The sequence below is a fragment of the Piliocolobus tephrosceles genome, chromosome 16 (genome assembly GCF_002776525.5).
Source record: "Piliocolobus tephrosceles isolate RC106 chromosome 16, ASM277652v3, whole genome shotgun sequence".
NCBI lineage: Eukaryota > Metazoa > Chordata > Mammalia > Primates > Cercopithecidae > Piliocolobus > Piliocolobus tephrosceles.
The window spans coordinates 52,639,161-52,651,390 of NC_045449.1; the positions used below are offsets into that span (position 1 = coordinate 52,639,161).

At 54.5% G+C, this 12,230-nt stretch overlaps 2 protein-coding genes across 16 annotated transcripts in view; one reads left to right on the forward strand and one right to left on the reverse strand.

The window, feature by feature from the left end:
- Positions 1 to 1,193: 1,193 nt before the first annotated feature.
- Positions 1,194 to 7,076, forward strand: G6PC3 (glucose-6-phosphatase catalytic subunit 3). 2 transcript variants are annotated; one of them, XM_023191478.2, is made up of 6 exons: positions 1,194 to 1,661; positions 4,899 to 5,005; positions 5,421 to 5,511; positions 5,705 to 5,823; positions 6,045 to 6,186; positions 6,413 to 7,076. In XM_023191478.2, exons 1-6 carry the CDS (start codon positions 1,444 to 1,446, stop codon positions 6,774 to 6,776), a joined length of 1,041 nt encoding a protein of 346 aa, XP_023047246.1. In that variant the 5' UTR covers positions 1,194 to 1,443; the 3' UTR covers positions 6,777 to 7,076. The 2 variants fall into 2 exon arrangements, with proteins under 2 accessions (XP_023047246.1, XP_023047247.1); XM_023191479.3 differs by lacking the exon at positions 5,705 to 5,823 and having other exon boundaries at positions 1,221 to 1,661; positions 6,413 to 6,442.
- A 408-nt stretch (positions 7,077 to 7,484) lies between these two features.
- The window catches only part of HDAC5 (histone deacetylase 5), a 48,829-nt gene continuing 44,083 nt past the window's right edge, over positions 7,485 to 12,230 (reverse strand). For 8 of the 14 annotated variants that reach the window (XR_003306796.1, XR_003306798.1, XR_003306797.1 and 5 more), the window contains 6 exons: positions 11,437 to 11,556; positions 11,075 to 11,172; positions 10,782 to 10,900; positions 9,863 to 9,996; positions 9,224 to 9,614; positions 7,485 to 9,139 (listed from right to left, as the gene is read on the reverse strand). Coding sequence is in view for 6 of the 14 variants with exons in the window: in XM_026447649.1 (XP_026303434.1) it covers positions 9,100 to 9,139; positions 9,224 to 9,392; positions 9,530 to 9,614; positions 9,863 to 9,996; positions 10,782 to 10,900; positions 11,075 to 11,172; positions 11,437 to 11,556 (765 nt within the window). In the remaining 8 variants the exon portion in view is untranslated. The remainder of the gene's footprint in view (positions 9,140 to 9,223; positions 9,615 to 9,862; positions 9,997 to 10,781; positions 10,901 to 11,074; positions 11,173 to 11,436; positions 11,557 to 12,230) is intronic. The other 6 variants (XM_026447649.1, XM_026447651.1, XM_026447648.1 and 3 more) reach the window with 1 other exon arrangement.

Sequence of the window (12,230 nt, forward strand, 5' to 3'; positions counted from 1 at the left end):
AAAAAAAAAAAAAAAATTTACCGGGCGGTGGTAGCGCGGGCCTGTAACCCAGCACAGGAGAAAAAAACAAAGACCCCACCAAAAAAAAAAAAAAAAAACCTTCCTTTTTTTTTTTTTTTTTTTTTTGAGATGGAGTCTCGCCCTGTCCCTGTCGCCCAGGCTGGAGTGCAGTGGTGCCACCTTGGCTCACCGAAACCGCTGCCTCCCGGGTTCAAGCGATTCTCCTGCTTCAGCCTCCCTAGTAGCTAGGACTACAGGCGCATGCCACCACGCCTAGCTAATTTTTGTATTTTTAGTAGAGATGGGGTTTCACTATGTTGGCCAGGCTGGTCTGGAACTCCTGACCTCGTGATCCGACCGCCTCGGCTTCCCAAAGTGCTGGGATTACAGTTGTGAGCCACCGCGCCTGGCAAAAAACAAAAAACAAACAAACAAAAACTTTTCAAGAACAAAGTTGATCGAGGTAGGAAGAAACTAAGGAGACGCTGTTCAACAGTCTTCTAGGCAGGACCTTGCCTAGAATAGCTGAGATTTCTATTTTCTATGTGTGTTCTTCCAGATGACTGTTTCAAACTCTGTCGCGGGTGTGTGCCAATCCTCTTCCCATACCAACACTGTTACTATCTCTTGGTTTCATCTGCCTAAGCAGGGTTTTGGATGGCAGGAGGATGGGGGTGGGGGAAGCAAGGGAAGAACTGGGAGGAAGTGTGACTTTGCGCTATATGTGAGAATTCGCCTTTTTAGGGAAGACCCCTCAAAATCAAGAGACTTATCTGTCAGCCTCCAAATTAATAGCGGGCGAATTAGAAAGGAAGAGTCTTGAGGTGGGGGAGGAAGGGGTGAACTGATTAGGTGTGTGTGCAAATTTAGGATCCCGCTTCAGCTCCCAGGAGGAGGGGCTGTCTGAAGCCTTTTCTCCAGAGGATCTCGGATTTTTTTTTTTCTTTTTTTTTTTGGTAGGTGGTACTGGAGAAGAGAGGTCCGGTAGGGAAAGAATCCTGGCCCTGGAGAGTACATATCTGCCTTCGCATCAGCAGAGCAGGGACGCTGGGAGCGCAGGCAGTCCGCCGGCTAGTCCGTCCCCTGAACCCGGAACCGCACCGGTGCCGCCACTAGCCGGCTGCCCACGTGCCGGCAACAGCGGCCACGTGGGGCCCTGAGGAAACGCCTTTATAAAGGTTTGTCCCCTACGCTGCCCAGTAGGAAGGAAAACCGGAGGAGAGCGCAGGAGGAAACAGTACCGGCTGGAGGCCGGTCTTGCAGGAGCCGGGGACTGCCGGGGGCGGGTCCGGGGGCGAGGCTTGGTGATGACCGCTGGCGGGGCGGGGCCTGGTACTCAGAGGGGTGGGCTTTGGTGAGCAGCGGGCCGACGCTGCTTCGGTGTCTGGGCTTTTTGGCTTCCGCCCTGGAGCAAGCCCTGGCCTGGTCGGTAGCTGGGCCGCCATGGAGTCCACGCTGGGCGCGGGCATCGTGATAGCCGAGGCGCTACAGAACCAGCTAGCCTGGCTGGAGAACGTGTGGCTCTGGGTCACCTTTCTGGGCGATCCCAAGATCCTCTTTCTGTTCTACTTCCCCGCGGCCTACTACGCCTCCCGCCGTGTGGGCATCGCGGTGCTCTGGATCAGCCTCATCACCGAGTGGCTCAACCTCATCTTCAAGTGGTGAGACAGAGAAGCCCTCCGGCATCCTGGTCCCCACCCCCGAGGGCCCTGAGTCATGTGTAAGCCCTGGTCTCTCTCAGCAACTGTCTCAAGGGCCTTCCCACCCCCTACTGTGTAGTCTCTGATTTTTTTTCCGTTTGAGCATCTTTGTGCAGCTTGGACTGAAACCTCAGAGTCCACCCATCCTACTCATTAGACCAGTGTTCTTCAAACTGGTCTGATCGAAAAATCACCTAAGGGGCGTGTCTAAAATGTAAATATCCCGTCCTCATCTCACACTTATTGATTTAGAAACTCCAAAGGGTTGGGAATTTATTTTTTATTTTTGGTTTTTGGGAATTCATATTTTAACAGGTATCTATGGTGATTTAAGTAGTGGAGAGCCCTACCTCTCAACTCACTTTTTCATTCATCTGTTCACTCATTTGCTGTAATTTTTAAGAAGCATGCTTTGTGCTGGGCATCACAGGAGCTGCTACCGACAGAGACACCTTGCAGATTAAGGTGTGGTCCCTGGACCATACCCAACGGCATAGGCAGCACCTGAAAACTAACTAGAAATGCAGACTCTCAGTCCCAGGGCCAGAACTACAGAATCAAAATCTGCATTTTAACAAGGTTCCCAGTTGATTCCCTGTGCGCGTGCAGTAAAGTCTGGGCTAAAGCACTGCTTTCCAGGGAACACTTTCCCTTCTTTCTCTTTCATTCACTAGTAGACTCTTCACACTGAGACTTAGAAGCCAGGGATCCCAGGAACATGGGTGGAGGCCCTGTGACCCTTGGGACTGGACATGCAGCCACACCTCCCTTCACCTCAGCCTCTGTTGCCAGATCCTCAGCCTGGGGGAAGGAAGGGAGGCTCATAGGAGGTATTTCAATGGGCTGGAATGACTTGCTGAAAAACAACATAGAGTTCCCCTCCCTTCCACTCTTTTCCACAAGGGCCTCATCCTTATGTAAAGGGAACTGCAGTGGTCTATTCACTTCTTTCTTGCCTAATTGCCCTTTGCTTTGTGCTCTCTCCTCCCTCAAAGTCTGTATAAGCCTCCTCCTCTAGTTCTTGTCCCCCAAAGATCACAATCTCCCTCAGAGACTATTAATGTCCCCCAAGTTCATTTTCTTTTTCTTTTTTTTAAGACAGAGTTTCGCTCTTGTCACCCAGGCTGGAGTGCAATGGCACGATCTTGTCTTACTACAACCTCCACCTCCTGGGTTCAAGCCATTTTCCTACCTCAGCCTCCCAAGTAGCTGGGATTACAGGCGTGTGCCACCACACTCAGCTAATTTTTGTATTTTTAGTAGAGAAGGGGTTTCGCCTTGTTGGTGAGGCTGGTCTCAAACTCCTGACCTCTGGTGATCCACCCGCTTCAGCCTCCCAAAGTCTGGGATTATAGGTGTGAGCAACCCGGCATTCTTTTTTTTTTTTTCTTTTTGAGATGGAGGCTTGCTCTTCTGTTGCCCAGGCTGAAGTGTGATGGCACCATCTTGGCTCACTGCAACCTCTGTCTCCCAGGTTCAAGAGATTCTTCTGCCTCAGTCTCCCATGTAGCTGGGATTATAGGCGCCCACCACCACACCCAGCTAATTTTTGTATTTTTAGTAGAGAAAGAGTTTCTCCATGTTGGCCAGGCTGGTCTGGAACTCCTGGCCTCAAGTGATCCGCCCTCCTCTGCCTCCCAGAGTGCTGGGATTACAGGCGTGAACCACCGCGCATGGCACCCCCGTTCATTTTCTGTGTGAGCACTTGATGTATACTAGGCTCAGTTTTCAGAAGGGAGAGGCAAGTGCCTTCTGTGTTTCCCTCCCCAGCACGTGGTTTCCTGCCAGCATCTCTTTTGCTATCCCATCTTTTGTCTTTCTGGCCACAGCAGCCTCTTCATTGTGTGGTTCCCAGGGCCCAGCCAAGCACCTACTAGACCAGGGGATTTTGACATATTTTTGTCCTCCTTATTCTTTCTCAGCCTTCTCTGTCCATTTCCCACTCCCATTTTCAGACCTGAGAGGCTCACCTAAATAATTTGGGTGTGGATAATTCAGGCTGTAACTGGGGACATGGAGGCAGGGGTAGCAGGAGGGTTAGTGAGGGCCTGTGGGAGAGAGCCGGGTCCTGGGTTCCCTGTGGATGATAAGAGCTGGCCCTGCAGTGAGAGGGGGTAGAGTGGGACGACTGAGTATCTCAGAGCACACACACATGCTTACCACAATCTCTTGCCTCTGTATCAGTTTTATTTTTTATTTATTTTTTCTTTTTTTGAGACAGGATCTTACTCCATCACCAGGCTGGAGTACAATGGCACAATCACAGCTCACTGCAGCCTCAACCTCCTCGGCTCAAGTGATCCTTCCCACTTCAGCCTCTAGAGTAGCAGGGACTACAGGCGCACCCCAAGATGCCTGGCTAATTTTTGTATTTTTTGTAGAGATGGGGTTTTGTCATGTTGCGCAGGCTGTTCTCAAACTCCTGGGCTCAAGCGATCTGCCTGCCCAGCCTCCCAAGTAGCTGGGATTATAGGTGTGCACCACCACTTCCAGCTAATTTTTTGTTTTTGTTGAACCTGGGTCTTGCTATGTTGCCCAGGCTGGTCATGAACTCCTGGCTTCAAGTGATCCTCCAGCTAAGGCCTCCCAAAGTACTGGGATTACAGTCATGAGCCACTGCACCTGACCCCAGGCTAGTTTTTTTTGTTGTTTTTTTTTTGAGACGGAGTCTGCTCTGTCGCCCAGGCTGGAGTGCAGTGGCCGGATCTCAGCTCACTGTAAGCTCCATCTCCCGGGTTTACGCCAGTCTCCTGCCTCAGCCTCCCGAGTAGCTGGGACTACAGGCGCCCGCCACCTCGCCCGGCTAGTGTTTTGTATTTTTTAGTAGAGACGGGGTTTCACCGTATTAGCCAGGATGGTCTCGATCTCCTGACCTCGTGATCCGCCCGTCTTAGCCTCCCAAAGTGCTGGGATTACAGGCTTGAGCCACCGCACCCGGCCCCAGGCTAGTTTTTAAAAATAGTGTTTCCACGGGCTCTGAGGGTTAGGAAAAAAAAGATAGTGTGCTTTCTTTCTCCCGTTCTAAGGTAGAAAACCATGGCAAGGTATCCACGGATACCTTTAGAGCAATGGACAGAATCGTAGTCCCTTTTTGACTTCACCCCCCAGGCCCTCCGGAGTACTCCGTGTTCTGCCCACCTTGTACCCCCCTGGCTGTGTGTGCATGTGGAAAGTCATCTTGCATCTGTTCTCTTCCAGGTTTCTTTTCGGAGACAGGCCCTTTTGGTGGGTCCATGAGTCTGGATACTACAGCCAGGCTCCAGCCCAGGTTCACCAGTTCCCCTCTTCTTGTGAGACTGGTCCAGGTGGGAAGCCTCAAACATTCTCCCTTTCCCAATATGGTTAGGGTTCAGGTGAACATTCCAGAGTACTTTTCAGCCTGGGTGGCCCAACCAAAGGTCCAGCCTCTCAATTACTGGCCCAGAGAACAAAGGAACACCAGGGAGACCAAGCTGAGTTATGGGAGGAGGGCACTCATGCTATGTACCAGCTGCCCACCTTGTGTAGAGTACAGCCAAGAGACACATACCAGGACAGAAACCTGAGTGCAGTGACCTCAGGTGGCAGTAAAAAGGCCTCAGAGCAGAGCCAGTTATGGATCAGTGCTGGGGAAAAGCTCTCTTCTCAGCCAGGAAAGGCAGCTGTATTATTGAGGCATCACCAGAGGCCCCTGTGTCTTGCCTCCATCTTCTCACCACAAGCTTCTGGATTCACTGGCAGGCAGCCCTTCTGGACACTGCATGATCACAGGAGCAGCCCTCTGGCCCATAATGACGGCCCTGTCTTCACAGGTGGCCACTCGGGCCCGCAGGTATGCCCTTGGCATTGCCCACCATTGGGAGCAGGGGTGATGGCACCCTGTACCTAAAGACCCAGCAGCATGCAGTCTGGGAGCTGGAGTTTTGGGGACCCTAGGTTGTATGGTTCAACCATGGGGTACCGGGGTGCTGCAGGCCAAGCTGTGTATGGATGCGCTCTGAGCTCCTTGCCTCTCTTCTTTCTAGCCGCTGGGTAAGGGTGATGCCTAGCCTAGCTTATTGCACCTTCCTTTTGGCGGTTGGCTTGTCGCGAATCTTCGTCTTAGCACATTTCCCTCACCAGGTGCTGGCTGGCCTAATAACTGGTGAGCAACTGGGGCAATGGGGTGGACTAGAGGATGCCTTTGGCAGTGGGAGGTTCAGTCTAGGATCTTCCCATCGCTCCCAGCTTCTGTAGAGCCCAGCCCAGAGGCCCCCCGTTACGTCTCAGTTTGTTCCCTTGCCAAGCTGCACTGCAGCTGGGGGTGGGTGTGGGGAGGGTCATATCCCCAAACTCCCTGAAGCTGCCGTCACTCCACTCTCCTAGGCGCTGTCCTGGGCTGGCTGATGACTCCCCGGGTGCCTGTGGAGCGGGAGCTAAGCTTCTATGGGTTGACCGCACTGGCCCTCATGCTAGGCAGCAGCCTTATCTATTGGACCCTCTTTACGCTGGGCCTGGATCTTTCTTGGTAAGTCTCGCTTTGAAGCCTGGGCAGGCTGGGCCCTGTCCTATCTCGCCTGCAGCTAGCCTGGTGTGTCTCTGGTTCATTATAGCTAAAAAAGGACACATTACCTATTCCCATAGACCCTCACAAGCACAAAGCAGAACATGGGAGTGGGCCCCAAGGGCAGATGGCGAAGAGCCAGTGGCCTTCTACATTCCAGCCTCTCGGCAAGGACTCTTCTTCCCCACAGGTCCATCAGCCTAGCCTTCAAGTGGTGTGAGCGGCCTGAGTGGATACACATGGATAGCCGGCCCTTTGCCTCCCTGAGCCGTGACTCAGGGGCTGCCCTGGGCCTGGGCATTGCCTTGCACTCTCCCTGCTATGCCCAGGTGCGTCGGGCACAGCTGGGAAATGGCCAAAAGATAGCCTGCCTTGTGCTGGCCATGGGGCTGCTGGGCCCCCTGGACTGGCTGGGCCACCCCCCTCAGATCAGCCTCTTCTACATCTTCAATTTCCTCAAGTATACCCTCTGGCCATGCCTAGTCCTGGCCCTCGTGCCCTGGGCAGTGCACATGTTCAGTGCCCAGGAAGCACCGCCCATCCACTCTTCCTAACTTCTTGTGTGCCTCCTTTCCTTTCCCTCCCACAAAGCCAACGCTCTGTGACCACCACACTCCAGGAGGCAGCCCCATCACCTTCCAGCCCCTAAGGAGGCCCTCCCCTCCCTAAATCTGCTTCCCCACCACCTGGTCTTAGTCCCAAAGATGGGCCTTCTCTCTCCCAGAGAAGCTGGTCCTCCCTCTGCCTTTCCTCTCAAGCCCCCAAAGAGCAAAGGCAACAGCAAGACCAGCGGGTTCCTGCAACACTGTGAGGAGCGGCCAGGGCGGCCCCAATAAAGCCCTTGAATACTTTGAGATTCCTTTCTTGCCTATGCGCACATCTCCATGGGCCTTGCCTGTGTGTGCACAAGCAGAACCCTTGCCAGGCTGCTCCAGTGGTCTCTGTGCCACCTCCAGCCCTGTTTCCAGGGGCAGACAGGCAGGAAAGGAGAGGGCTGTAAACTCAGGTGAGACCTTTCAGCCCTAGGTCCATCCCCTGCCTCATCACTGCCTAGGCCACATGAGAGGTCCCATGAGATGCTGTGACTATATTCAGTGTAACCCTGTCTTTCATCTACAGGTCAGATCTTGTGCCCCAACTTCCAGTTTCCTAAATTGGCTTCTAGTCCAGGGACTGGAGAAAATAGTGTTTTTGGCTAGGAAGGAGGATGAGAACCTCTATTCCATTTGGGAGCCCAGAGAATAGAGACATTGGCCCCAGAAGGCACTGCCAGAAACAAGTTTATTTACACAAGGACACACAGTGTAACGGGTTACAAAATACTTAACTGAAATCCATATCCAGGGAGACAAAGCAAGGAATGGGTTTACATGAGAACCAGACCAGCCACAGGGAGAGAGTGTATAAGGGGCCGGGAGCCTGGGGCTCAGCACAGAGAGGCCTAGTACGCTGGGCCTAGCCCCATCCCCATCCCCCAAGAGGATCTAAAACAAACACACAAGTACACAATGAACTGATGGTGCTGGGGCTCCTGCCCCTCCCCTGGCTCCCTCAATCCTGCTCAGGCCCCCAGTAGGATAATAAATATGTAAACAGATTGGTGGGGCCCTGGGGATAGAAGGAGAAAGTATATGTGGTACTGGGGAGAAGGAAGGAAGGAAGAGTCAGCCCCCTAGGAGCCACTTCCCATCTTTGGTTTCCTACAGGCTGGATGGCATTCCCTGTAAGCCTTGTAGGCCCACAGCCCCTGGCAGGGCTCCTGGGAAAGAGAAGGGACAGCACCCAGCCCCCTCCTGGTCTTAGCTCCCTTGGGCTGGTGGTCAGCCAAGGGAGCCCAGGAGGTATGGAAGCTCCAGCTGAGAGCTGACTCCTGGATCCCTGGGTTCTGGCCTTACCCCTTCTAGAACCTCCATTCTCACCATCCCCAGGCTCCAAAGCAAAAGGCCCCAGGAGGGAAGTGAGCCCCTGCCCCTTCTCCCCGCAGCATGCTGGATGGCTAGGGAAATCTGGTCCTGACAGCAGAGGGGCTCTCACCAGCCTGGAGACCCCCTGCAGGGACCACCTTCTCCCCCTGCCCAGGCTGTGCCAGCAGAGGGGCAGGGAGGCCATCCGAGTAAGGTGGGGAGCAGACCTGGTTCTGCGGCTCCTCCTGGCCCATGAGAACCCAGGAAACCAGTCCTCTCCTTCCCCACACACTTTCACCCTCTCAGCCCCGGGGAGGGGGAAGCAGGCTGTGAGGAGTGTGAGGCAAGACAGCCATCATCACAGACCACAAGCCACGGCTTGGGCACCAGCCTCCCATCAGTGCTGAGACCAAGAGGAAGGAGGAAGAGAGGGGTCTGTGCAGAGATGGTGAGGACAAAAGGGGAAAGGGTGGAGAATCACAGGGTGGGTGCCCACCTCCCCTCCACTCTGCATCTTAGACAGCAGTGGATCCTCCAGATCCTCCCCTGAGGCTGGAGAAGGGAGGAGGGTGAAATTAAGGCATTTCCCCCCAAGGCAGATGAAACCAAGGCACCGACTTCCTATTCCCTCCTCACTCGGGGGACCCCAAAACTGCAGAGTACTCTCTGGGCCCCCGTGCCCACCTTGAGCTGGCCCAGGCTCCAAGGGGGAAAAGGACAGAATGCGGGAAAATGGGTGGAGGGACACGTGAGACAGGGCTGGGAAGATACCCCCACCCCCTGCAGAGGGCCCAGGCTTCTAGAGCTGAGGTGGAGGCCACAGGGCTGGGGGCCTGAGGCAGCGTAGAGGAGCAGGAGGGGCAAGGCTGAGAGACCCACACGGCACACCTGTTGAATGTGTGACTTTTTGTTTTTAATAGAAAAAATAAACAAAATCACAATGGTGAAGCCCAGAGAGATGGGGGCCGGGGTGTCACAGGGCAGGCTCCTGCTCCATGGGCTCCTCTGCCGGCCTGTGGGGCAAGCACAGGGGAGGGTATTGAGTGGGGTGCACCAGCAGGGGCAAGGGCAGAGAGGTGGTAGGGGTTGCTGCTTACCTGGGGCTGTTGTGTTCCCGGGCTGCTGCAGCCTGGGCCTGCTCAGCCCCCACCGACAGCAAGGCCATGGCGCTCACAGTCTCGGCCTCCTCGGTCTCACCTGCCTGGGCCTCCCGCAGGGAACGGCCCAGACCAGCGGCAAACTTCTGCACACAGCTCCAGTGTTTGCCTGTGGGTGAGAGACAGGCAAGGGGTCAGGGAGGGCAGAGGACACCCACATGAACAGCCCCAGTCCTGGTGCTCCCACAAGCTCCCAAGCTCCGTGCCCCCTTGGCAGCCTGAGCCCCTCTACGTGTCCCCACGCACTCTGGATCTCGATGACTTTCTCTAGCGTGGCCACTGCGTTGATGTTGGGCTTTTGCTGCAAGACTGCCTCATCCAAGGGCTGCAGCTGGCAGGTGAAAGAAGAGAAGGTTTAGGGTGGGGAGTAGGGTTGCCATGCATACCCCTCTAACTGCCCCACTTAGCCCCAGATATCCCTCACGACAGGGGCAAACATACTCAGAAAGCCTTCCCTGGCCATTAGCTATTCCTTAGGACCAAAGAAAAGCTTCCGAAGGGGCTACCAGTGCTGGCTGACCCCTTGCTGGCCCCGCAGCCCTCTGGCCTGCCACCTCCCAGCTCCTTCCCACCCCTTACCTCTACACTGAGCAGAGCCGAAACACAAGCCTCAGAGGCATCACAGATGGCGGTCAAGTCATGGCCTCCCTCCAGGGCCAGCACCACCCGGCCCCCTGCCAGGGTCATCAGCTGCCTGGTCAAGTGGCCAAAACCTTTGGGGATGGGTGAAGGGAGGAAGAAGAAATGGCGAAAGGTAATCAATTCAAGAGCCAGTAAGAGAAGGAGAGAAAAAAGGCCAGGCGCAGTGGCTCATGCCTGTAATCCTAGCACTTTGAGAGGCCAAGGCAGGCGGATCACAAGGTCAGGAGTTCGAGACCAGCCTGACCAACATGGTGAAACCCCCTTCTCTACTAAAAATACAATAATTAGCCGGGCATGGTGGCACGTGCCTGTAATCCCAGCTACTCGAGAGGCTGAGGCCGTGAACCCGAGAGGCAAAGGTTGCGGTGAGCTGCAATCACACCATTGCACTCCAGCCTGGGCGACAGAGTGAGAGACCCCGCCAAAAAAAAAAAAAAAAAAAAGAAAAAGAAACACAAGAGGTGGGACAAATAGCACAAAATATGATGGGAGATATAAACCCAAATATATCCATAATAAAATACAGCATCAATGGACTAAATGCCCTATCACAGTCAAAACATTAACAGATTGGCTAAAGGAGCATCACTGAAACACCAGGGACCAACAAGCCCATCTCTACAGCTCCAGCAGGATACATCCACTATCCTCTGCTACTCCACCTCCACCTCCTGTCCCCTTAAGGCCAGGGTTGGCAGAAGACAAGTTGGTGGAGTTACCAAGATGATTCCAAGTCTAGGCTCTGCCCCCTGCTTTCCCAGTCCCCTGCAATACCAGTCTGTTTCCTGCCCCATGCCCCACTGGACTCCCTATCCTCACCGTTTCACTTCCTCCCTCAATCCCCCAGCAGGCTTACATCTGGCGGTGACAGAGTAGCCACCCAGAGGAGACAGATGTCCTTCAACAGCATCAAACCCAGCAGAGACTAGGACCACGTCAGGTGAGAACTCGTGGGCAATGGGCATCACCACTGTCCTGCAAAGGGATGGCCCAAGCTGAGCCCAGCAGATGGCCAGGCAGGCCTCGCCCCACTGTTGTCCTCCCAGAGACAACCCCCTCCACCCACACTGAACTGAGTGCCTTCTGCCCCTCTCACTGCAGGGCCCAGAGGGGCTCCCCTTGACTCCTATGGCCCTTTTCAGTCCCTACCTGAAGGCTGTAAGGTACTCCACGTCTCCAATGGGGGGGTCCACACCTCCTGTCCATGCCACGTTCACATTGTACCCCACGCCTGGTCCTCCACCAACCTGGAACCAGAGTCGGGGAGAGGGCTATTCTCACCGCCTGGGGATAACAAACATTGCCCCTGCCCTCACCCCTGCCTCCAGGTCTCACTCCACTGACCTCTGTTCTGCCTGGAGGGGCAGTCAGATCAGTGTGGTCCTCCCACTAGGAGCCCAGACTCCCCAGGTACCAACACCACCATGGGCCTCCGTGGCTCCCCGCCAGGTCCCATTGTGCCACCTCCCAGAGGGGCCAGGAGGGTCTGCATTTACGCCCAGGAGCTGTACCTCTTCAGGAGCCCCAGAGCCTGGAAAAAAGTTCCCGTTGTCATAGCGATGCAGTGAGATGTAGAGCACAGAGGGGTCATTGTAGAACGCCTGCTGGGTGCCATTGCCATGGTGAATGTCCTATGAGGGGAGGTAAAAGCATCAGGAAAATGGCCCACGCTCTGACCCAACGGTCAAATTCCACATGTCAGCTGGGCGCTGTAGCTCACGCCTGTAATCCTAGCATTTTGGGAGGCTGAAGGCTGGGAGAATCGCTTGAGCCCAGGAGTCCACCTTTGGCCACAGGGCATCCATATTCTGTTCACAATGGTATTGCCCACCCCACACTTCTCTAACTAGGTCTGAGCCTCTGTGGTGTGGCACTGTGTAGGTAATATTCAAAGCCATGGGATAAATGTGGCATGTCTCCCTACAGAACCCATTCCACTTCACAGTTTGTGGGAAAACATTAAGGCTAGTAGGGAATTTAAAACAAGCAGATAAAAATCTTCTTTTTTTTTTCTTTTTTTGAGAAGGAGTCTCACTCTGTCGCCCAGGCTGGAGTGCAGTGGCCGGATCTCAGTTCACTGCAAGCTCCGCCTCCCGGGTTCATGCCATTCTCCTGCCTCAGCCTCCCATGTAGCTGGGACTACAGGCACCCGCCACCTCACCCAGCTAGTTTTTTTGTATTTTTTAGTAGAGACGGAGTTTCACCGTGTTAGCCAGGATGGTCTCGATCTCCTGACCTTGTGATCCACCCGTCTCGGCCTCCCAAAGTGCTGGGATTACAGGCTTAAGCCACCGCGCCCGGCTTT

Excerpts from the sequence above, each read along its gene's own strand:
- G6PC3 (XM_023191478.2), top strand. The coding sequence starts at position 1,444 with ATGGAGTCCACGCTGGGCGCGGGCATCGTGATAGCCGAGGCGCTACAG. Across the intron at positions 5,006-5,420 it reads TTCTTGTGAGACTGGTCCAG|GCAGCCCTTCTGGACACTGC; the intron begins GTGGGAAGCCTC and ends ATTCACTGGCAG. Across the intron at positions 5,512-5,704 it reads GTGGCCACTCGGGCCCGCAG|CCGCTGGGTAAGGGTGATGC; the intron begins GTATGCCCTTGG and ends TCTTCTTTCTAG.